Genomic DNA, 24743 nt, shown 5'->3' with positions numbered 1-24743 from the left:
ATTAAAGAGATGTTTAGGTAGAAAATGTTGGGTTGAATGGGAGAAGAAATTAGTTAATGCATCGGAGAAAAAAAATAAATAAATGTGGTGTGAGGCCATAATATTATGATTCATGAACACATGGGATGTTCTGTTTTCATGTTGTGTTCACCTTTAGACACGGATTTAGTTCATCTTCAAACATAATCTCCATTTTTTTTCTCAAACCACACTAACTAATCTAATAACCCTTCCAAACATAATCTCTTTAAACCTTTGGTCCACCCAACTTTCCATTCAAAATATCAATCAATTCGTGGTCCATGGTATCATAAAACTTAAGCTTTTGATTCCTCTTTCTTTCCACCACATATAGTCCATAACAAGTCAAATTTTTAAGAGCTTTCTATTTCACTAGTTTTTATTTTTTAAAAGCCTAAACTATAAACTCACATCACCGTTCATGGTCCTCGAAATCTTCGTCTGATACCTAAATGAATTTTGTTTTATTCAAACTAGATATAACACTACACATGATTATCTCACCAAAGTTCTGATAAATTTGGAATTGAAGTTCCACATTTTATTTGTTTATACAACTCAAACATAAGAACTGTAATACAGTAATCCAAACCTTCGAAGTTCATAGAAAAAGAAATATGTACTATTGTGATAAATGACCTGTTTATTATATGGATATTATCCTTACTGTGTGTTTGCGTTTCTAAAATTGAAACATCAATAATATTATATTTTATTTATAGTGATTTTTGTTGTAAAAAAATATTTAAAAAAAATTAAGTATAAATATAAGACAAAAGTATCATACCTGTTAAATATAGAAATGAAGATCTCCATGGATTTTTATTTTAAAAATAAAAGTAGGATATACATCCCTTCATTTTATCCAGTCAAAGTTGTGAAAAACATTGTTAAAAAAAAATATAAAAAAAAAAAAAAGAAAACCCAACTAACATTAACTATTCAAGTAGTTGACTGTTATTTATTTAATTCCTAGTCAAAACAGTATTGATTGAGATAATAATTGTATAGAAAAAATGTTTCCGATATCAGCTTTCTAAAATTCAAATGGGTAGACAAAGGAATCCAAGAAATTAAAAAGTATATTCCACTTTGTTTTGGCAAACATACTTATAGAAGATTAAGTCTAAGACACATGCATGTGGCAACAAAATATAAGAACAAAAAAAAAAAACAGAATAAAAAACTGGCACATGGCCTTCTTTGATCCATTTCAAAATAACACAAGAAAAGATGTGTCATAACAGTTGGTGGGTGGTCCCATTACAACATCGAAAGAGAAGGAAGAGAGACACTCAAATCTCTACAAAGATGCCATCATTTTTCATATCTCCTCACTCACTAACTGCTATTCTTTCATATAAAAGTGCTTCCATTTCAGTTTATATTCAACACTTATTAACCTCTTTCTGCTTTTGATTTTGTGTTATAGAAACATACACCCAAGTGAGAGTTTCAAACAAAAATGGCATTTTTCAGAGCAGCTTCTGAAGTTTTGGCGATCTACACTTTTATCTTTGCCATTTTTTCACCTCCTGTTCTTCAAGCACAGACCCTTTCTCTTGCTCCTGCTCCTGCTCCTTCCAGTGATGGTAAAAACCATTGAAACCTTTTTCCTCCTTCTCCATCTGAAAGAATCAGCAATGCAGTGCTGCATTGAATATTGAAATTTTTACATGTCTTTAAGAAACTCGTTTTAGTTCTAGGTTGAATTTGATCTTTCAGATGTGGAAGAAGTAGATGTTGGAATCTAGTTTAGTTGAGGAGATCTAGATCCGAACATGGTCCCTGAATTATCTTACATGTACTTGTTCACCATAGTTTTTTCAGTTGTCATAATGAAATTATTAATGTCAACAATACAGTGAGACATTTGAGTTCGAATTTAGTTTGCATGACATGACATGACATGACATGAAAGTTGGTGAATATGGTGTTTGTTTTTAGCTGATGTTTCTGGGTTTTTGATGTTCAGGTACTTCGATAGACCAGGGAATTGCATATATACTGATGCTTGTGGCGTTGGTGCTGACGTACCTCATCCACCCCTTTGATGCGTTTTCTCATCAGTTATGAATGAATTATATATCTGTAACTGTTTACCGTAGGAATTGAACATAGTAGGAGCTTGCAGAGGTTGAATGTATTACCATGGATAAGGATGTTTGTTCTAGTGAGTGTTTTTTTTTTCTCTTCTAATGTCCCTATTTTACATTCTGTTACCTCTTTGGTTGTTTCTGGTTAATGTTGGATGATTGTTAATGGAGGAAATAGTGTGTTTTGTCAGACCATCATTATCATTTTTTTATTATTATAATTAACAAATCAACATTATATTTAAACATAGTTTAAATTAGCTTCTTTTGCTTGGATAATATTACTTCCCACAATCAGAAAGTACAATAGAAATAACAAATTAAATATTATGTAAAAAAAAATTAGAAATTTATTATTTTGAGGTCTTGGGTTAATTGGGTTAAAAGTAAAGTTAATTCTTAGGTAAATTGAGATAAGGTCACATTCACATCTAAAAAAAAACCATCATGGTGCTTCCTGCTTCCAACAAGTTTCATTTTATCTGTCAAACCTCATTTGAACAGCTTGACTTTGGAGTTTTTGTTGTATGTTCTTCCCACTAACAATAATCATATTCTTCTATGAATTTGGAGTTATAGAATTTGAATTTTAAATAAATAAAATAAAAAATAGCATTTATCCTTTGGTTACATATTCTTTTATTATTTATTTATTTAAAATTTATCTTATTAAAACTCTGTCTTCATACATAAAAAATGTTAATATATTATTCTTAAACATTTTTTTTTAATTATTCTTAAATTATTAAAGAAGTTGCATAAGAACAAAAGAGAACACTCATGTGGTAGTATATAAGAAGATAAAAGAATGTGTTCCGATATAACCTGAAAAAAAGACATATAAGGCATAATATCTTGAAATTCACTTTGATAAAATACCTTTTTTTATTGGGTATGGCTGCAAATATTCTTCAAATCCTCCTCCAATTAATTAGTCGTATACATTTTCTAGTTAATGGAGGATATAATTTTAACTTCGCACTATTTCATAGTTTTGATTTGAACTTTTTTGTGGATCCGAACAATGAACTACACATTATGCTTTTCAAATAATTTCACGTCAAAAGTCTAACATGCGTGGGTTGGATGGACCAAAAACATAGTTGGTGAAAAATATTACCAAAATAATTTTTTTACTATTAAATTTTGATAACTTTCTCTTATAACTTTAAGTGACATCTTCTAAGTGATTTTTCATTTTTCTATTTTTTCATTCTAAATATTTCAAAATCATTTAAAAGATGACATCTTATGTTATAAGAAAAAATTATCAAAATTTAATAGTCAAAATAACATTATCCAAAATATTATTCACAAAATGCATGGATTTGCTTTGAAACAAATTAGTCACGTCATATGAAATAACAATCACCCATGTATTGAAAATTCTAAACTAAAACACAATGTTGGGCTCATATTGAATTAAATACATAATTTTAAGTTTAAGCAACTTTGTTTCTAGGATTCAAAAATTTATATTGAATTCTACTATTAATCTGACAAAAGATTAAAGTAGAATTAAGGTACGGGTAAATATGATGATAAGAAAACATTTAACTTTTTGTGATGATCAAACTTAAGTTCAATATATATTTTAAGGAACCAAAAACAAGCATTATTCATGTTTTTAGAATAAATATGTTCAAACAAACATTTTGCTTCACAATTAATTAGAACTAAAACTAGTTTTACAAAATCAATTTTACACATGCTCACCCAAACACTAAAAAGCGTCATCTTTTCCATTGCCAATTATGTAAATTACATCTTTATTCTTCTTTTTTTCATCATAATTACATGTTGATTCGTTCCATTGATATAATAAGATTTTAAAATCTCTCAATGGATTTACATTTGCGTATGTGTAAGACTGAAGACTTCTATAACACGCGATAACTTTCTATGGTCAGAAATTTTGGTTCAATATCTGAGATAAAATTTTAATATAAATATTTTAGAAAATTCTATAAAATTCATAATACCCAGTCCTTTTATTTGTGATAGTTCAAATCATTCTGACGTAATCTACAATCAAGAATCTAACGAATCTGGTAAACTTGAAAACTTGACAATATTACAAAAATGTAATTCTTGGATAGTCTGTATTTTGAAAAGAATTCATTTCTGCTAGTGACGTTAGAAACATCACCACTGTTAAATTATAAGAAACAAGTTTTGTTGAATGGTTGATTTTTCCCAATTTGTATAACTAATGTTGGGGAAATTATTTGTGTTATGACAATGCATAAGACAAGATCCAAGAAACTCACAGAATAAGAAAGGATATATCACTAAAAATAAAAGGACATGTACATACATTATGTAGTTGCAATACCCAACATTTTAGTACAGCTGAATCACTTTAAATGGGATTCATTCGTCCTAGTTTGTTTCTTAGTTTATACTGTGACATGACATTGAGAATCAATTCCAGAACTGAAGAAAAAAACAGAGACATACAATTCATAGTTTTGACTGGAAACTTAGCCTTCTGACTCGATCAAAACAACCAACGAAAAATGTTTTTTTAAATAATCCGACATGAGTATTTTTCCCTATAAAAGTGCCCTAGTTTACAAAAATAATTGTCTAAGAAATTGAAATATCGAAAGAATCTTTGCCCATAAAAGTTAATGAATTGGGCTTGTGATAATTCATCAAATACAACAAATCGTGTGAATTTCAATTGAATAAAACAAGACCTATTTTGTATGTGCAAGTTAATCAACTTGCTGATGAAACTGACTGTATCAATTTGTACCATTTGTACAAAGGCATTTATTAACTTTTCTTCTGTGTTGCAATTGAGATCAAAATTATACGTCAAACGTATACAAGGGGGACTACAATTATACCGGTCTGTTCTGTTGCCTCTTGAGCTGAGTTCTTGAAACATCAGGATCATGATTCATTGGGCATGAGATTGCTGTCTTGGATGTAATTAACTACTAAACTAACTTGAAAATTGGAGTTAGAAGCCTACACCAAAGAAATATTTTCTATGAAGTGGGACGTGTATGCTGTAAGCCATACTTGACAACTTCGTAAAAGGAGATAACTATGCCAACCGATGGACCAGCACGTAATACGCGAGGACCAACACCTGTAAATAGTCCTCTTAATCCTCCATCCCTGTCCCAAGAAAGTGTTAGTCCCAAGGTCAGTTAACAAGCCTAAGTCCAAAATTTACCTCTAAAGTAATGTTCAGTCGTACCAATAACATGTTTAGGAAGATGCACATACCTCCAAATCTCAATTAATGTTGTTCTTGTTGTCATCTTTAACGCTCTTTCATGATTCTTCTGAAAAAATGCAAATAAGACCATTTTTTAGAAAGAAAAAAAAAATCAATCATCAAACTATGTATTTTATGAGTGCAAAATAATTCAATGTGTACATTATTCCCCGTTGAAATTTAAATATGGCGATGAGTGGATGGGGGAGAATCACACCAAAACATTGGGAAAATATCCCTGTAAAGAAAATGGTCGATTCTACATTAGGAAACTATCCCTGTAAATAAATTGCCTACTAGCCGTTCATTAAAGATTAGAGTTGCTCGAAAACCATATCAATGGGCAATTATACGACTTTTAAAGTTAATCTTACATATGACCAGAGCTTACTTTAATTTAACAATGGCTAAATATTCTAAATGGGTTGAACTTGCTTAGAATTTTTCATTAAATTTGAAGCCCGACGTCATATGTTCACAAATAATGACAAACAAGAACAGGTGAAAATATGCACATACAGCACATCCAACCCCTTGCAGGGCACTCTAGAAAGAATCAAAAGTCAGTAAAGTTGTAATAAACTTTATAATCTATTTGATATCAAATTCTGATTGATTTCTGAGGCTTGGCTTAGAGGTTTAAAAGCCAAAACAGAATAGCAACACAGGCTGTTTGACTCAGGACAGGAGCTAGCTGGTATTTTCTAAATCATAAATGTCACCTTCAACGAGAACCTAGGTTGATTACTTTTCCTGAAGATGCAAGGTCTAAATTTCTGCCTTTTCTTGGCAGTGGTAGGGTTATTAATGGAATAGAAATTTTATACAAAGTCGGGGCTTTGAGAAATAACCTCTATCTGTCGTCGAGTTTTTGCCACATCTAATGGACATGTGACAGCAGATGCCAAAGTTCCTGCAACAAAACCAGCAGAAAAATTTGCTCCAAGGACAGTGGCTGCACTTTCTTTATCCCCCACTAGGCCCAGAATGTTTTTCCTAATCTGCAAAATAAGTTCCAAAGTTAAGACATAATACCCTAAACAAAAACTAAAAATGAACTCCTCATTATATGTAACAAAATCTCACTGGCTCAAGGGTTGACCAACAAATAGCAGAGAATGGAACATCCCGAGAAAGTTGCGCTCCAAGGCCAGTCCACCAGAAACGGTACCTGTGAACTGTTCAGAAAATGTAATAAGAATAACAAAGAGTCAACCAAAAGAACACAGACATCATGCAGTCCAACAGAAACTGCAAACTTGGTCATTTATACGAGAAAGGTTTATGAAGAAAAGTACGCCTAATCAGTTATCACGTACAAACTCATAAATTAAATGGAGAAAGATTAATCAAAAAAGATGCCAAGAGTACACTAACAGCTTTGAAAAATACTTGTGCCCTTGTCAGGGTGAACGACTCCAAGCAATGTCTTCCACACCCCCGGAGGCTTGCCACTTTGGGTTATTCTAAATGCCTAAAGAATGAAAGAAAACACGTAAGAATAGAAATTCAACATACTCCCAACTTTAGCATTTAAAAATATTACCTGCATGCGAGTCCTTGCTAGTTCTACAGGATAACAAGAAATGCAAGCAAATGAGCGAGCAACTGATCCAGCAAGTAACGGAACATAAGGTGTTAAATTTGGAGCATTCTTTGTTGTAAACTCCTCCATCATGTTGCGTAAAATATCATAACAAGGCATGTAGATTCCAACCTATATGACAGCAGAAAAACACAAGACCATTAACATATATGATATAAGGAGCCTTATAAAGTAAACCGTAAATCATGGAACAGAAAATTCTAAACAAAAAAGATATCTTACAGTTGGTACAGCCAATGCTAAACTTGCACTTGTGCCTCTCCATAGTCTCGTAAAGCCCTCCTGCAAAAGTTAATCCTGTGAACCCTCTATTCGATGCAGACTTGAACAATTACTGCATTTGTGAAAACATGACTTAACGTGCAACCTCTTTACAAACTATTTCATCATAATATTATCAGAAACTTCATGCAAACTAAGGTCTAAGAGGATTATATGCCTAAACTATCAACCAAATTTCCATATTTTGTGCCTTGTCAAAGGCATAACTAGTTAACTAGTTTGACACAGAAATATACTTCTAACTCTATCCCCAAATGTTCTGTGTATCAGTGGTAGTTAGTTACTGTAATGCACAGAATTAGCATTGTCTCCTTCTTTCTCCCTTTAATGAGCAGTACTAAAAAACTCTAAGGAAACATCATTACGCGCAATCAAGGCTGAATGACAACCGACAAGACCACCTACACAACATGTCTTTATGGACGACGCAGTATAAATTTCTGATTTTTCATTATGAGAAAATAATCCGGTATACAGAACTAGTCACTATGTTAACTAATAACTATCTTAACAATGAGAAAATGAAGGTTTGACAAGAGTGGAGGGAAATTTTGCAACCCACCACAACTTAAAACAGCACATAAATGCACTTACATGTCGTATAACTTTGTAAAATACGTCTAATGTCCCTTTATAGGTGTAACACCCAGAAGTACATGGCCGAGATGGCTGGGAGCCAGAAACAGGACACATAACATCTTGTAGCCTCTGAAAATAAACAAAAGTTAAAACTGAACAAAACTCAATCCAGATAAAGAAAATAAACTTTGGATAATCGTTACCGTGTTCGCTTGGAAAGGCGTCATTCGGCAATCACCTTGGTAGGGAACACCTGCAGCCTGTGCTTGTAGTCTTGTCTGAAAGTAGAGTGGTATGTCACCATGACATTTCGTTCATACAATTATATTGGAACTGCTTTTACTAACGAAAACCAAAAAAATAATGGATACCTTGGCAACATCAAGGGGATTAACAAGAATGGCGGACAGGAAGGCGGCACCAGCGGCGGAGAAAGCTCGTTCTTCGATTCTCAGTTGCGTGTCGGAATCGGTATCGATATGTGGTCTTGACATTGGAGAAATTATTTTGGGAATCAACATCAGACACGGCGTAACGATGAATTAGGTTTTTGGTTTCTTCTTGCAGAGAGAAAGAGGGATTCGTGGCGTCAATTTGAGGGCGCCGAACAATACACCAATACACATGCGTGTGAGGCAGCTGTGTGTGGTTTGGACTTGTAGACTCCAAACTAAACCTGTTTTCGGACACGAAAATTCTAGAAACCAAACAAATTCTTTTTTTTTTTCTATTGTTTTCTTTACAATATTATTCAATTATACTTTGCTGTACGATAAATATGTCCGAACGATTTTATTTCGGAGAGATAAGATAGAAAAATACTCGGATGATATATAAACAGTACTCTTGTATTTTTGTTATGTAAATATTACTGTAAGAAAGAATTTTAAATTTACTAAGGGTAGTCAAATATTTACAGTCAAATAAATATGAATAATATATTTATATTTTATAATAATAAAATGATTCTACACTATCTTTTAATGAAAAATATTCTATATTTGTGAGTTTTTTTAATTTTACGATAACAAATTTAAAAGATTACATAAATAGCTATTTTTAATATTCTATCGGTGCAAAAAAAAATTGTACTGATAATACATATTCACTGAGTTAATTATTTCTTTACACTATAACCTCATGCTAATTGTGATGTATTAACATAAAATAGTGATAGGCACAAATCGTTTTCAATTCAATTATATGATTCTGCGAAAATCTAGATTAAAATTCGATTTGTCGGTTTATTTAATTTTACACTTATTTTAATATATATATATATATATATATATATATATATATATATATAAAACATTGTATTTTTAAGAAATGTAATATATTAATTAATATTTTTAATTAAATAAATTAAATTTATTTTTATATATTAAATTACTTTAATATAGTTAATAACTGAAAGCTAATTTATGATTATTAATGAATAAATTATAATATAATTATATGATTACATTTTCAAATATAAAATATTATTTTTTAAATTATTTTTAATTTGAAAAAAACTCGGTCCATGCAACCGGTCTGACGGTTCACACTGGATGCACCATAGCGGGCTTTAGCCCTGCCCTGGAGTCTGGCCCGCTTTCCTATTTGATATTAGTTTTCAGCGAAAAGAGGATATATCTAAAAATGTGACTTTTGCTGTAATGAGACATTGACACTATAGAACATGAAAAGTAGGTGTTGTTGATTAAGCAAATAAAGAAAATAAGTTACCTAATTAGAATATAAGTAAATAAATCACAAAGGATGAACTCATCCCGTTAAGAATGTGATAATGTTAAAAGTGAACATAATCAATCATCTATTTAGGAAACCATGATCACAGATTTAAATTCTGATTTATTTAGTTGATTTTTCATAAAAACTTAAATCATAAAAAATAACATTTATTCTTTTATTATTTAAGAATACCAACCGTGAAAAAAAATGTTTAAAGAAATTAATATGAAAAAACTTGTATAAAGCAAAATTAGTTTAAAAAAGTAATTTGACTTATTTTTATTTTTTCTTTTTTAATATTATTTGTCATACACAGATACTTCAACTTAGATTATTGGTGTCAAATATGCATTTGCATCTGATATATATGTATATTTGATTCTTTATGATATTTTACCTATATTTATCAATGAAGTATTTAATCTATAAAAAATTATTTTTATAATGATAATAATTTATAATTTTTCATTTATAATTTTAATTTAAATTCACACAATAACAATCGTATATTTACCATGTTTTTAAAAATTACTTTACAATGCATATATTGCATGTCATAACCTACAAACTTTAAAATAAATGTAACCTAATGTCGAACATGTTTTGTATGGAATATACATAATTCATTCATGCATTATAGATATTTATGAATAAATTTGTCATTAGCCATTATATAAGATTTAAATATTATTTAAAAGTATGTGAGTTTTATCTAAATATTTCTGAAAATTTCTTTAATATTTTATCTATATTTATTAATAAAGTATTTAATTTATAAAAAAAATAATATTTTAATGATGATAATAGTTTATATTTTTTATATTGATAACTTTTAATATATATATATATAATAATAATTTGGATTTAAACAAAAATAATCGTATATTTATCACATTTATAAATAATTATCATAACTTTTCGATATGCATAATCAATAGTCAATATTTATCCATACATTATAGATATTTATGAATAAATTTTTCATTAATCATTATATAAGATTTAAATACTATTTAAAAAGTATGTAAGTTTTATTTAAATACTCCCAACAACTTCCTCTAAATTCAACCAATTAAATTTAGATAGTCTATGTCCACACAGACTTCGCTAAAATAATACTTTTATTTATCAGAAATTATTATAGACATAATAAAAAAAATCAATAACACGCCATAATAATATATAATTGATAAGATAAAAATTATTCACTCTACATTAACAATACAAATATAATAATCGACTTCTTCTTATATGAATATAGAATTTTCCTTCTCAATAAAATACAAATATTTATTTTCCTGCAGAGTAAAGATATACTTGTAAACACAAGTTGTATTGGAGACAAAGAAATTCTGAATGCACAAGTCCACTTTCTTCATTTCAACGTTTAAGTTCAAAAGCCAAAATATTTTCTTCCGATGAAGGGTCCAACGGGTGGTGAGGCCTGTAAAGTCACTCTGATAATCAAGTCAGTGACAGAGCAATAAATGACAGGAATAATAAACAATAACATGATTTCTTTACCTCGTAAATAGTATTTTTTATACTACTTTAATGAGCCTAATCCTATAGACCTAGGGTTTGCAGTGTTTAATTGGTTTTAGGTTTTATTAAATATGTTTAATTAATTTAATTCTCTTCTTACTGTTCCATCTTTGAACACAAATTTATATAATCCTCATTACAATTTATTAAGCAGAGGCATTCTCTACTCCTGTGCCGAAGTCATTCCGACCTATTCCCTGGTTAGTCACAACATCGTAATATTTTCGCCTGTCTTCACATTGTTTATCTATTTTTGAGAAGTACGCGCAACATGAAGGTTCCTAGGCTAGAGTGTATTCGAACAAACATACTATTGTATGTCAGGGCTGGTTGCTTTGCTTACCAAAGTGAAGTATACTAGGCCTTTCAGGTTGGAACCTCATCAGTGATTCCAAGTATCTTTTTCTCCATATGTACATTTTTATTAAGAATGAGTTTAAAAGTTCAAATAAATTTATTTATGGTGGAATTAAAATTATTAGACTTATTCACTATAAGTTTATTCATTAAAGTCTATAAAATACTGGCAGTATCTTTACGTCTGTTTATCGCAGAAAAATGTTTTCATTATATAAAATGTAAGAAATCAAATAAATAGATGTAAGGAACAAGTGATGATTTTAACTATAGGTCACTTTAAAAGCAGGAAGGAAAAAGCTTGCAGTTGCAGAAGGAGGCATCAGAAAGATGAACAAAAGCAGGAAGGAAAAAACTGTGAATAATAAGAGTCTAATAGAGATATTTTTTATTTTCCTTTTAAAAATATAATATTTGTTAAAAACACTATTTAAAACTAACATTTGGAAGTATATAGTGAAAAAGTTTTAAGTTAACTTATCAAATTTTAATTATGTGATAAATTATTTGTTAAATTAAAGTGATAAACACAATATCTTAATACGATATTATATATAAACTTTAATTTTATCTTATTAAGAGAAATTCGGACCATTTTCAAATTTTAATCTATTTAAAACTCCAGTGTTTTTATTTATGAATTGATTGTTTTAATTATATATTTTTCGTTTCAGTAATTCTGTTTATATTATATCTTAAAATCCATTGAAACTTTCAATCAAAATAAAAAAAATAGTATATTATATTTTCATTGTGTTAATTAGTATTATGTTTTTTGCCTTCTACATCTTTAATCATCTTCCATTTGGTCATTGATATTTTATAGTAATTATTTTTCTATTTGATAATATAAATAGAAGTTAGATTTTCGTATGCGATCATTGTCCTATGCTGATTTTTTTGATCTTTTTCTTTTGGAATTTATGGAATTGTATTTGCAATTTCTTTATTTGACATAATCTTAACTCACATTTACAAAAAGAAATGTTGAAAAAGGATGACATTCAAATATGAAATTTATAGTTATTAAACTTCAATAAAATAAATATTTTAACTGATAAAAACAATATAATTTTTATTTTTAATTTAATCATTTCGAAATACATTATGCTAGTTTAAAATTAATGGAAATATAGAGTCCACTCAAAATGTAAAAGATCAAACAAAAATTATTAAAATTTTAAAAAAATATTAGAATAATAAATTAAATATCGCAAATTATGTGATGGCTAAAATAAATAATATAGTATCAAAGTTTTAAAAACTAATAATAAATTTATTATATATCACTGGCATAAATACGGATATAAACACATACGTTATCATGTATTTTTGTACATATTTTTTTAAATACACAAAATATTATATTAAAAAACATTAATATTTTAATATTATTAAATTAATATAAATGAAAATAACAATTAATTTTTAAAAATTTAATAAATAATTATATCGTAAATTAAAATTACGAAATATAGATAAAAATCGAAAATCTCTTTATAAATCATTCAATCGTTATAAAAGTTATATATTATCACTATTTTATGAAATAAAAATGTTAAAGTAAAATTATATTATAATAATAATGTTTAAGTAAAATTATGTTCAAATAAAGTAAAATTATGTTAAACTTAGACTTGTATTATCTAACAAACAGTAATAAAAGAACATCTTTTATTATCTATTATATTCCAAGTAAAAACCTATTAATTGGTTAACATTAATATTGGTTAAGAACCATGATTTATAAAACAAATATTTCAATGAGGATGAAGAAAAGAAGAATGAGACAGTGTTTGGTGGTTGAGAGATGCTACCTTTGAGAGAAAAGAAGAACGCAAGTTGTGAGTAGCAGAGAGCTGCAGCAGAACAGTGTCATGGAAAAGGAGGAATTGGACATGCTCTTCATTTAATGCTGCTTGCTCTGCATTACACGACAATGAAAAATGCCGTTTTGAAATTTTGACCTAGGCCAGGTGCTACCTTGGGTACTGTCAAAATGGCTCCTCTGTCAACACTAATTATTAACCCTTCATCTTCTCACTCTCTCTTTCCCATTCTTACATACAAATTTATGGACACAGTAAAAGGTGTTTGAAAAAGGACCAATCAGAGGTTTTCATTTTGCATTGCATGAGTATTCTGGTTTTGAACACAACACCTTTGTTTGTGGGCAGGGCATGCAACTTGCTCTGTTCTCTTCTGTTCTTCTGTTCTCCTCTCTTCTGCCCTCATTTAAATCTCACCCCCTTCACATGTACACACAAAAGCACTCACCCGACAGAGAAAAAGTCTGTACCAACCTCAACCTATTTTTTCTCCCTAAACATTTGACCAAACCCAAAATTACTCATTTATAGTTCAAGAAGCGTGCTGTCATTTTTACCATAAACCCAACTCACCAATCTCTTATTTGTCTTACAATTTTAAGATCAAATGTCCACACTTCCCAATACACCGTGATCTTTTTTTGTTTCTAGGCAAAGCTAAGAAATTACTAGTGTATTTGTGCTGGAACCTTTTTTGTAACAAGTGGTTCCTACTGCATTCCATCCACACTCTTTTAAAAATATCATGCTGGTACTCCTCCATCTCCACCTCATGCCGACATTTATCATATCTATTTCAGGTGTACATCATTTTTTAACAGTTGTAAGGTGTCAGTTCACCACATGCCTCTACAAAGTTAATGTCCTCTTCAACACAAGACAAAGCAGAATAGTATCTTTGACAGAAATTCTTATAGCTATATTGATGATTTTTCCTACATCTTTAAGCAAGTTTTGTGAAAGTTAATCTTGCTTACTACCTTCACTTATCCTATTTAAATTGTAGTTAAAATGTCAGACAAAAAGACCATGTTTATTTTATTTCAAAGAAAAGAGGTTTTACCTCCAAAAGTGTAGCCAAAGATTATGTGACTGTGGAATACTTAATGGTCAACCAACACTACATGTGAGACTAAACTTTAGTGCATAAGTGGCAGCCTTTTACAATGCTCCTAATGACTAAACAACAATATTTCACCTATTCTTCAAACTTAATACATGAACATCAAGATATGTTATTCTTCTAATAAAGATCAAGATGTATAAGGGAGTCAAAACTGAAAATCAGAATACTAAGCTGGGTTAAGATTGTTACAGAACAAAATTGGAAGCATACATTCTCTGCATACATTCTCTGATGAGATGTTTCAGTACAACAAAATTGGAAGCATACAATGTCTTAAGGAGGAGAGAGATCATTGAAGTAACTATCTATATCCCAGTTGAATGATTGAAAATTCTCATTGCCAAGAGGGGAAATATCACACAGATTTTCATCAAAATGTTTTACATTAGTGTCAACCATCACATTCATGAAATTGTTTCCAGAATCAAAATCAATGGATGGTGAATATAAATCTAAAAAGGAGAAAGTATCTTCAAAACTTGGATCTTCTATAAACAAACCATCTGTTTCAAAAACTTCTTCTGACACAAGTTTCTCATGTTTCTCATGTTGAAGTCCCAGAACAGAAGTGGGTGAAGACAAATGAGACTCTCTAGTTGAACCAGTCCCACCACTCACATTCTCAACCAAACCACTCCAACTACCTTGAGATTCATCATAACAACCATATTCAAAAGAAACAGCATCCATGTGCATGTCTTCGCTTGTAGGAGTGTTGTGGTGCATGTCTTCCATTGCAGGAGACATGTCCATGTCTTCACTTGTAGGAGGCTTGATAAAATTAGTAAGAGCATGACAACCTCGAAAACTAATTGCTGCTTTGTCGTAAACCATGGCAGCTTCTTCAGCAGTGTCATAAGTTCCTAACCAGATTCTTGATCGCTTGACAGGATCTCTGATTTCTGCCGCCCATCTTCCCCATGGCCTTTGACGAACTCCTCTAAACTTTCTTCTACCAGGCTCTTTAGTTTGTTTCACTGTCACACTGGTGGAAGGTTTCTTCTCCACAATTCTGATCTCATTCACAATCTTCTTTGTCTTAAGAAGGTTAACAAATCCTTCATCTTCATCTTCATCATCTGTGGCATCGGGGTCCTTCATCGAAATCCGAACTACCTTTGGTGTCTGGTTCAAAATGCCATGGTCGACATGCTTGTAAATGACAATTTTCTCCTCACTCAAATTGGATTCTTCCATGGAGTGAATAAGGCAGAGAGAGTCTTAGGGAGGGAGAATTGTACTCCTTTTATGCTCCTTGGTCTCTGAATTTTATATAATTTGTTGTAGATTATGATTTTCAATTTTTTTTATCAAATGGGGAAACTCTACTTGTAATTTTTGTTTTTTTTTGGTTTTTTTTATTTATTTTTTTGAATAAGGTTTCTTTTACTTTTTTTAAACCATTAAGTCAATTTTATTTTAAACTTCACAAAAATGTAACTTTTTTAAACTTAATTACAAATACTATACTGTTAGATGCAATACAAAAATATCTATACTACATATTATATTATCTATACTTCTATAATGTCTATATTTCTATACTATTTTTTTATACAATTCATTTTTTACTCTTATCCTTAAAATATCTATTCTTTTTAAATTTTAGTAATTAATTTACCGATTTTTCCTTTTTATTAATCTTTTTTTAAATTTAATCATTTTTTATTTAATAGCTTTTTTAAATCAACCCTTTATAACCTAAAATAATTATTTACAATAAAATTATAAAAAATACTTTCTTAATTTTTAAATTATATTAATAAAATTAATTTTTTATTATCATATATATATATATATATTGTTATAAAATATAGTTAATAATAAAGAGAAGAAGTAAAGGAAGAACAGAGGATGAGTAGATGGGAAATAATTTCTGTGTATTATTATTGATAGGAAGAATCATATCTATATATACAACATGTGATCTGTAGAGGAGATAAATCAACTAATTAATACAAATATTGACATTAAAAAAAATATATGAATCATATGAGTATCAATCATATCAATTATATGAATAGATCTATCAACTCAACAGATAATCATTAATTCATTATATATATATATATATATATATATATATATATATATATATTAAAATAACCGTTATTTTAAAATACTTTATATAAAATTATCACATATTTCCTTTTTTTTTCTTTTTTTATATATTTATAATTTTTACTACTAACATTTAGTTACTTCATATTACTACTATTATTTTTCTATTTTATATTAACTTAATCAATTTACATTGTTAACTTATAATACACCTATATATTTATATTTATATATAAAAATACACATAATTTATTTTCATTAATATTATTATCAACTGATTTTAAAATATAAATAAATAATTGTTAATTGATTTTTTTAGAAGTAACCGATATTTCAAATATTTTTGACAAATGACTTTGTTTCCAAGCTTTTCCATAAGATATAAAACTGTTACAAGTTTTCTTTTTTCATATTTTTTATTATATATACCTATATATAAAGATATTTTTTTTTGGAATTCAAATTTCTATTTTCAATTTTACCCTTTAATAAATAACTTTTTTTTTAAATTAAAACAATCATTTTATCATCTTTATCTTCTAAGTGATCGTTTTGTTAAATTTAACTATTTCATTCATTTTCTTTTAAAATAATTATTTTTAAACTAAAATAAGTATTTTAGTCAAAATATTATATGCAAAATGAATAAATAAATATTTATTGTAAAATTAAACATATTATTTATATTTTTTTAAATTAAAAAAAAGTAAACACATGCATATAGCACATGTATTTTCACTAATATTTGTAGTTTTTATTACTAACATTTTGTTACTTCTTACTACTTTTCTCTTATATATTATCTTAATCAATTCACATGTATCATTAACTTATAATACATAGATACTTGTATATAGAGACAATATGTATATACAATTTTTATTCTCACTGTTTTTTTTAAATACAATTGTTAACTAATTTTTTAAAAGTAACAGCTATTTTTAAATCTTTTGTATAAAACTATCACATTTTTTTCATTTCTTTATTATATTTGTAGATTCCAATATTAACACTGGATTACTCATTTATTTCTTAATATTCATTAGTTTACTCTAAGTATTTAAAAGAGACGGATAACAGGATAATGTCTGTATCCACATTTGTTTCTCAATTTTATCCTTTAATTATTTTTTTTGGAACAAAATGATTCTTTTTATACATATTACCTTTTAAGGACGGTTTGTTTAAATTTAATTATTTTCTCAATTTGATCGTTTTTTTATTTAACTATTTTTTAATTAAAAATGATTTCTAAAATAAATAGAAAACTACTTAAAATAAAATTATAAAACATTTATATTTAATTTTTTAATTATAACAATAATAAGAATACTCATTTTTTTATTTTTTATTATCATAAAAAAATAAAGTAAACACATATGCTGGAATATGTTTTCAGTGATATATAATGATATATAAAGGAGATTTCGTTCATTTTTTTTTTTAATTTTCTTACTTATATAAAAGTTTTTTTAATTTGAAATAGTTATTTTAAATTTTATCTTTCAAGTTACTGTTCTGTTCCTTTAAACTTAGCCTCTCTTTTTTATTTGGATATTTTTTAATCTTAAATTTTGTTATTTTTTATTATCATTAAACAAAACATGTGTGTTAGTTGTTATATAACAAGTTATTTGATCGGTGTATACATTTTTCCACTTTTAACCTTTAAATAATCATTTTTAAATTAAAATAATAGTTTTACCTTTTACCCTTTAGGTAACAATGTTACCTATTTTTAAGTGATTTTTTTAATTTAATATTTTTTAAACTAAAATAACTCTCTACAGTAAATTTTTAAAAATTATATGTATTTGTTTTTCTAGTTTTAGTAATAATATTTTTTTATCATAAAAAATGGAATGCCTGTGCATTCACTATAATAATAATAATAATATATATATATATATATATATATATATATATATATATTATTCTTTTATTTGTATATAAATATACATGATAGATTTCTTTAAAACATTCAAATATTTGGACTATAATCTAATATTCTTAATATTATAATTATAAATTATTAGCATAAACACAAATGTAATAGTGTTTGTGTACTTATTTTTTAAATATGCATGATATTATATTAGTAGGTGATGAATAATATAATGTTATTAAGTTAATTTACAAAAATAAATTTATATTTATTACAAACAAAGTGAGATGAATGAAAAAAAATAATAGAAAGTAATTATTGATGGACATGTGAAAAAAAAATGATAGTTTTATAGAAAACATTTAAAATAACTATTAATTTTAAAAAATTTAACAAAATAATTATATTATAAAAATTAAAATTAAAATTAAAATTATAAAATGTCGACAAAAAAAAGAAATCTATTTATATAATTATAGATATTTAAAAAGTTGTAAAAATTTTAAAAATAATATCAATCTCCTAAGTTATATATAAATATCTTATTTACTACGTACATAATAAGATACAAAAATATGTAAAAAAAAAGTACTGTTTACTGAGAAAGAATGGAATGACAATTTCATACCCAAAATTTAAATCTATAATATAGGATTAAATTTGCTAGATCTTTGTTTTGCTCATTATATCAATAATTTAAATTAAAAAGAACTATAAAATCTTAAGAAAAAAACTAATATCAAATTCCTAAGTTGTTTGTGTAGATGATACTAATCTGCTATGTGATAATATATATATATATATATATATATATATATATATATATATATATATATATATATATATATAATGTTTAGAAAATAAATAAGTTAATTGACAAAAGATGAGCGAATTTGGATCCTCAATGCAAAGGTGAATATTCAAATAGACAATATAGAAATAAATAATTTCATTAGGTTATTCTCTTCTGAGAAAAATAAATAAATTTTATGTATGTACGTATAGTGAGGGATTCGTATTTAAAATTACAAAACAAAATTTACATTAAAATCTTAATTTAATAATTTATTTTTTATTTTATTGAAAAAAGGTATTTAAAATAATTTTATAATTAATAGTTTATAATATTTCATTTTTAATATATTTATTTTCTTTCATGATTAATTTCTTAAAAGATTTGTGTAATTTCAGTTTCAAAACACTGTTTTTTCGGCAATAACAATAGTTATGAATAGTGTGTTTTCTCTGATGATAAATAGTGTTGATAACACTTCAGAAACAATTAATGTGTTTAAAAGTGAACAATTTTATATATAAAAAAAAAGTAAAATTAATATAACATTTTCAGACTATGGTATCGTATAATCAAATAAACAAGTCTTTCCCAACAAAATAAAAATAAATAGAATCACTTTCTGATGATAAATAAATAGACAAGATGATATAACGCGTTCTCTTTCTCGATAGTCAACTCAATGATAGAAATGACCCTCGAAATACTTTGATCCCTGATTTTTGTTCGGATGCGTTTAAAAGTGATTCATGTATTCCTGTAACTTTTGACACACCTTGATATAAAATAGTAAAAATAGTTGTTGGTGTTCGAAACAAAATAAACAAAACTAGGTTAATTTTATAGAAGGGTATCCATGAAACAACTTTTCACGAAACAGAACAGAAGATGATGATTCCATAGTGAATAACACAAATATAGTTTCAGTATATAGCTATTACTACATGTCATAAAGAAGTGAAGAATTGGTAAGGAATCCAAGTTGCAGGAACTAGGAATCATGATAGTATGCAAAGATAAATAATTGTGAGCAGAGTGAAGAATATCAGGAACTGATATTTCCCAGCACTCACAGAAGAAGTTTCATACAAACACACTAAAAATCCTCCCTATTGTCTTCACAGATGTATGTGGGCAACATGAGACCTATCCACGACATAAGTCAACAGCGGGAATGGAAAGATAGATTATACATTAATGTCTTTTAACAAATGGAAGGAACATGTCCTATCCTATAATATAAGGTCTCATTCCAACATACTAGCCCATTGCATACTTCTGAGTCCAGCTCCTAGCAGTTGTCTCATACTTGGACCTGTCTGTCTTGTACATATGAGCAATTTCAGGCACCAAAGGATCATCTGGGTTTGGATCCGTCAATAGGGAGCAGATGGAGAGCAGGACCTGAAAAAGGAAAGACAAACCCTTCCCACCCATTTAAAAAACAGCAATAGTCCAACAGAAACATCGACCATAAATAAAACATTGCAATGGGAGGCCTTCCAATGTTTCTCCCAGAAAAAGTTTCACAACAAGACCACATTAAGAAGTGTTCCTTGTATGATATATAATATTACTAGCCATAACTTAGGTTTTATAAGGTGAAACAGATGCATGCAATAAAATAGTATACTACAAGAATTGCAGGCAGTCCAGACCCCAGAATGTGAAATAGACCCAGCTTATGTTTCATAAGATGAGAAACGAAAGAGTCCACCCTACTCTTGTTGGGTGAAATTTATTAGAAATCATTAAATTTAGTGGATTCCAATTCATGATTTTACAATTTCCAATAAATTTTAACCAATGGCATAAAATGCATTAGAAAGAATATGTTGGTTGCACTTCCCCCATGCCATACATATCCGTCAATATTCTGGATTATGGACGAGATTCTCATATCACACAGACCACAGGTTTGCAACCTTGTACAACACTATGCTAAATTAACTGTTGGATTTCTCTACCAATTATTTGTATATTCTTTGCCTCAGAAATATTTGTGATTATAAGCATTGCTGCTGTATTGCAAAACTTCCTTTCCCTCACAAGTAAAGCCATAGAAGATTAGCATTAAGAAGTTTAGTGCAGTCATAACCTTAGATATTGTCAAGGCAGGGCTCCACTGCTCCTTTAAGATATCAAGACAAATGCTGCCATTGCTGTTGATATTTGGGTGAAAAACTTTTGTCCTGAATGCAACCTGCAAAGAAATAAAGTAGACATACAGAAAAAGAAGGGTTAAAGCATTGAAAAAAAAGGAGCTTTATGTGAATTGGAGGTCACGTCTAAAGAGTAGTGACGGTGAACATAAAAGTAAGTCATTGGAAAAGCTCAATCGATTTTCCTAAAAACAGAAGAGTTTCTAACACTAACTTTCTAAGCAAATAATTCAAATCTAAATTCTGAAATATCAAATAGAAAGAGTAAATCCAGATCACTGAATTAGAGAATTTATTCTGTTCTGTCTTTAAGGTGCAACCACACAATCTTCCTTTAAATGATTTGAAGGTAAAGTTAGAGTAACGATACCAGCCCTCAGTGACAGAAACCACACTAAATTTATTTGCACACATCACCACTCATGGTGAATTGGATGAATAAAGTATGAATTTTATGATTATTGATGAAAAAAATAAAAATGATGATATTTTTATAAAATACAAGCACATGGACAATTATGAAAAGGTAAACTCTCTCCGTTTTCTCTTAAACAGTTACCATTTACACTTTACTCTTTAAAGTACACCCCAACACATTAAGGATCTGGATCTCTCTGGTGGCCAATGGGTTCTCTGAACCAAGAAAAACAGGCTCTTCTGTCGTATAGATATTGAGTAACTACCATTTCCACGGTCATATCTTCTAATACCTCTCTCCCCAACTGCTCTAACCCCAAAATCTTGTCCTTGAAAGTTAATATGTCAACTCCTTTGGTCCCCTCACTATGTTATCCAAAACAACATCCACGACTCCGAGTAGCATTCTCCAAATAGTGGCTACTTTACAGCTTATAATTACAAAATTCATTATTTAGCTAGTTTTTTAAACTTTTTATTACTCACTGAAAGTTTTGGTTTAATGAGGTAGCTCCATCTCTGCAGGTAACTTTTAGAAATTTCAACATGTGAAAACAGTACATAAGCTGCTCCCCAATCAGGAAAACTAATATTTGTTTTTAGCCCAAGCAAGCAAGCGCATATTGTAAACTTCTAGGCAGAAAATAAAACACAAAAACCGAAAAACTAGAATAGTCCATCACATATAAAATAACAGCATTTCCATTAGTAAATGGGAAGGACTCATCAACATCCCAAAAATGCCACCAGACTGTGATTTAGCACATACATCAGTCACTGCCAAAATTCAATATGTCACTAGTATAAACATCTCAGTCAAGGCACTAAAGTTACATTGTGACAAGATTTTAACAGCACAGCGAAGGAAGTATGCTTGCATGTTTGAAATAAAAAACACAAATATCTTTAAAAAAAAATCATAAAATCTATTCAACAAATGGTAGAACAATCTAAAATTCAGGACAAATAAAAAATGTAACCATATAAACGGAAAAAGTCCACTATTCTCCAAGCATAGATATAATAAAGGCAGAATTGTTGAAATTGTATTGAGCAGGACGCTAATACCTTGGGTGGCTTGAATGGATAATCAGGAGGAAAATGAATAGTGACTAGAAAAACACCCCCAGCATAAGGACTGTCAGGGGGTCCCATTATAGTTGCTTGCCAATGAAACATGTCTTCTGCTACGGGACCTGGGAAGGTAATAATCATTAGAAAACAATAAAACATTAAATTTCAAATATAGAATCAGAAAATGGTGTATAATGTGTAACAGACTAAAGAGTGGAGCTTAAATAAAATTTTCAAATATACACAGACTTGCAACTTACCTCCGCTTGTTTGATAAATACATTCTTCACCTCAGATAATAACATATCAGTCATATATAATCATAAAATGAGAGTTATCTTCCAATGCATTCAACAACCAAAGCAGAGATAATCATAACAGTATCACCATCTACAATCTATGATAGTTCTTGCAAATCCATAACTCGAGAGTCTCACACTTTGGAGAGAATCTCAATTAACAGAAAGCAATAGAGATTCTAACAGTCTCGGCGTTTGCACTTTAAATGCAGGATTAGCTTAGTAGAAGGAACAACACAAAGGGGATTTAATTTAAAATCGAGACCTATTAATAAAAAAAATTAAGGAATAAAAAACTTATGAATCGTTCGTTATTAATTATGGCCCTTAACCAAGAAAGGCTTCTGACTAGCAGAAAAGTCTCACAAGATACAGTATTGAGAATAATCTTCAAAGGTCACGCCCAGGGATGAGAAGCTCGTAAAAAATATTTCATCCTACCACCTCAAAAATTGTAAATTTATTACATTCACACACGTAAGCCACCATCTAGTAACTATAACAAAATCCAGACAAACCCATGAAACAAAGAGGGAAAGAAAAAAAGAAAACAACGACCCAGATACTTGTAAATTCCAAAACTCATAGATCGAGCAACATAGGAAGCTTAATTAAAGTTTGACGTCGATACAACGAGAAAAGGGGCAAAAAAGAAAAGGAATTGGGTGAAAGAAATTGTACCGGCACTGCAAGAGGTTGGAGGGTCTTTCTGGAGGTCCTTGAGCTCCTTCAGAATCCGCTTAGAGGCCATGGAAAAAGAACAGAAGAAGATTCGCGTTCGATCTACGAAGAAAAAAAGGAAGCGTTGCAGAGAGAGAAAGAGAGAGAAGCCCCTCTTGAACGAAACAAAGGAGGAAGAGAAAACCAAACCAAGTTGCAGATATGACTAAGTAAGGAAAGAGACAATAATTATACAATAGAAATCTAAAATCGCAATCCATTTTTACTAATCTTGCGCGGACAACAAAACACAGACCCGTGTTTTTTTTCCTTTTAATGTTTAAGGTTTTTTTTATATTTATTTTTGGGAAGAGTTTATTGTTTTCATTTTCTTTTTCTGCTTTCATCTTTTTTTATTTGTTTTCATTTAATGCTTTAATAGTTTTTAATTATATTATTTGTTTTAATCACTTACTTTAACTTTGTATAGTATTTTTCTTTCCACTCATATGTATAAAAATAAATTTATGATTGAAAAAAATAATAATAATCCAGACTATATTTAAATTTTAAAATAATTGATAAATATAAAATATTTTAAAAAATAATGGAATTACTGCTCACGCATTTTTTACCAGGCTACGCATGAGTGATATTGGATTGGGTTTAAATTCTTAATTGTAGTTAGGTTAACGTTTTCATATCCCAAAGAAAATATATATATATATATATATATATATATATTTTTTTTTTTTCAATTGAAAGACAAAGACAGGAAAATTATTTTGGTTTAAATTCACTCCTATAGTTTCTAGAATATGTAATTTATAGTTACTTACTCATTTGTAAAATTAAGTAATTTTAGTTTATAATTAATATATATTTCAATTGTGAAAAAATATATTAACATATTTATTAAATAATATGTATTACATTTTTTTTAATTGTTATCATTATTATTTTTTATATATAAGTATAT

At 28.5% G+C, this 24743-nt stretch overlaps 4 protein-coding genes across 6 annotated transcripts; 1 reads left to right on the top strand and 3 right to left on the bottom strand.

Moving 5' to 3' along the window:
* The first annotated feature begins 1267 nt into the window (after positions 1–1267).
* On the top strand, positions 1268–2312 carry LOC114187529 (arabinogalactan protein 20). Its single transcript, XM_028075797.1, has 2 exons — positions 1268–1613; positions 1997–2312. The coding sequence occupies exons 1-2, from the start codon at positions 1487–1489 to the stop codon at positions 2095–2097; spliced, it is 228 nt and encodes a 75-aa protein (XP_027931598.1). The 5' UTR covers positions 1268–1486; the 3' UTR covers positions 2098–2312.
* A 2301-nt stretch (positions 2313–4613) lies between these two features.
* LOC114186740 (mitochondrial carrier protein MTM1) lies at positions 4614–8482 on the bottom strand. 3 transcript variants are annotated; one of them, XM_028074728.1, is made up of 10 exons: positions 8191–8481; positions 8023–8097; positions 7835–7948; positions 7181–7240; positions 6899–7069; positions 6730–6826; positions 6439–6530; positions 6204–6353; positions 5361–5419; positions 4614–5249 (listed from the first exon to the last, which is right to left on the bottom strand). In XM_028074728.1, the coding sequence occupies exons 1-10, from the start codon at positions 8338–8340 to the stop codon at positions 5117–5119; spliced, it is 1101 nt and encodes a 366-aa protein (XP_027930529.1). In that variant the 5' UTR covers positions 8341–8481; the 3' UTR covers positions 4614–5116. The 3 variants fall into 3 exon arrangements, with proteins under 3 accessions (XP_027930529.1, XP_027930531.1, XP_027930532.1); XM_028074730.1 differs by having other exon boundaries at positions 6745–6826; XM_028074731.1 differs by lacking the exon at positions 4614–5249 and adding an exon at positions 5515–5590 and having other exon boundaries at positions 5362–5419; positions 8191–8482.
* A 6204-nt stretch (positions 8483–14686) lies between these two features.
* On the bottom strand, positions 14687–15610 carry LOC114188549 (ethylene-responsive transcription factor ERF112-like). The gene has a single exon (XM_028077122.1). The coding sequence runs from the start codon at positions 15608–15610 to the stop codon at positions 14687–14689; it is 924 nt and encodes a 307-aa protein (XP_027932923.1).
* A 4492-nt stretch (positions 15611–20102) lies between these two features.
* Positions 20103–24024, bottom strand: LOC114187739 (ubiquitin-conjugating enzyme E2-17 kDa-like). Its single transcript, XM_028076091.1, has 4 exons — positions 23786–24024; positions 22800–22927; positions 21251–21355; positions 20103–20556 (listed from the first exon to the last, which is right to left on the bottom strand). The coding sequence occupies exons 1-4, from the start codon at positions 23853–23855 to the stop codon at positions 20413–20415; spliced, it is 447 nt and encodes a 148-aa protein (XP_027931892.1). The 5' UTR covers positions 23856–24024; the 3' UTR covers positions 20103–20412.
* Between the last annotated feature and the right edge of the window lie 719 nt (positions 24025–24743).

The sequence above is a fragment of the Vigna unguiculata genome, chromosome 6 (genome assembly GCF_004118075.2).
Source record: "Vigna unguiculata cultivar IT97K-499-35 chromosome 6, ASM411807v1, whole genome shotgun sequence".
In the NCBI taxonomy this organism is placed as follows: Eukaryota; Viridiplantae; Streptophyta; class Magnoliopsida; order Fabales; family Fabaceae; genus Vigna; species Vigna unguiculata.
This window is presented reverse-complemented; position numbering and strand designations above follow the sequence as displayed.

Bases quoted from the DNA above. Each gene is read 5' to 3' on its own strand.
- LOC114187529 (XM_028075797.1), top strand. From the start codon at position 1,487: ATGGCATTTTTCAGAGCAGCTTCTGAAGTTTTGGCGATCTACACTTTT. The intron at 1,614-1,996 runs GTAAAAACCATT...TTTGATGTTCAG, and splicing joins TCCTGCTCCTTCCAGTGATG to GTACTTCGATAGACCAGGGA.
- LOC114186740 (XM_028074728.1), bottom strand. From the start codon at position 8,340: ATGTTGATTCCCAAAATAATTTCTCCAATGTCAAGACCACATATCGAT. The intron at 6,827-6,898 runs GTAATATTTTTA...TTCATTCTTTAG, and splicing joins TAGCAAGGACTCGCATGCAG to GCATTTAGAATAACCCAAAG. The intron at 5,250-5,360 runs GTATGTGCATCT...TTCTTGGGACAG, and splicing joins ACATTAATTGAGATTTGGAG to GGATGGAGGATTAAGAGGAC.
- LOC114188549 (XM_028077122.1), bottom strand. From the start codon at position 15,610: ATGGAAGAATCCAATTTGAGTGAGGAGAAAATTGTCATTTACAAGCAT.
- LOC114187739 (XM_028076091.1), bottom strand. From the start codon at position 23,855: ATGGCCTCTAAGCGGATTCTGAAGGAGCTCAAGGACCTCCAGAAAGAC. The intron at 22,928-23,785 runs GTACAATTTCTT...TTACCTTCCCAG, and splicing joins TCCAACCTCTTGCAGTGCCG to GTCCCGTAGCAGAAGACATG. The intron at 20,557-21,250 runs GTTATGACTGCA...TTCCTTTTTCAG, and splicing joins CTGCCTTGACAATATCTAAG to GTCCTGCTCTCCATCTGCTC.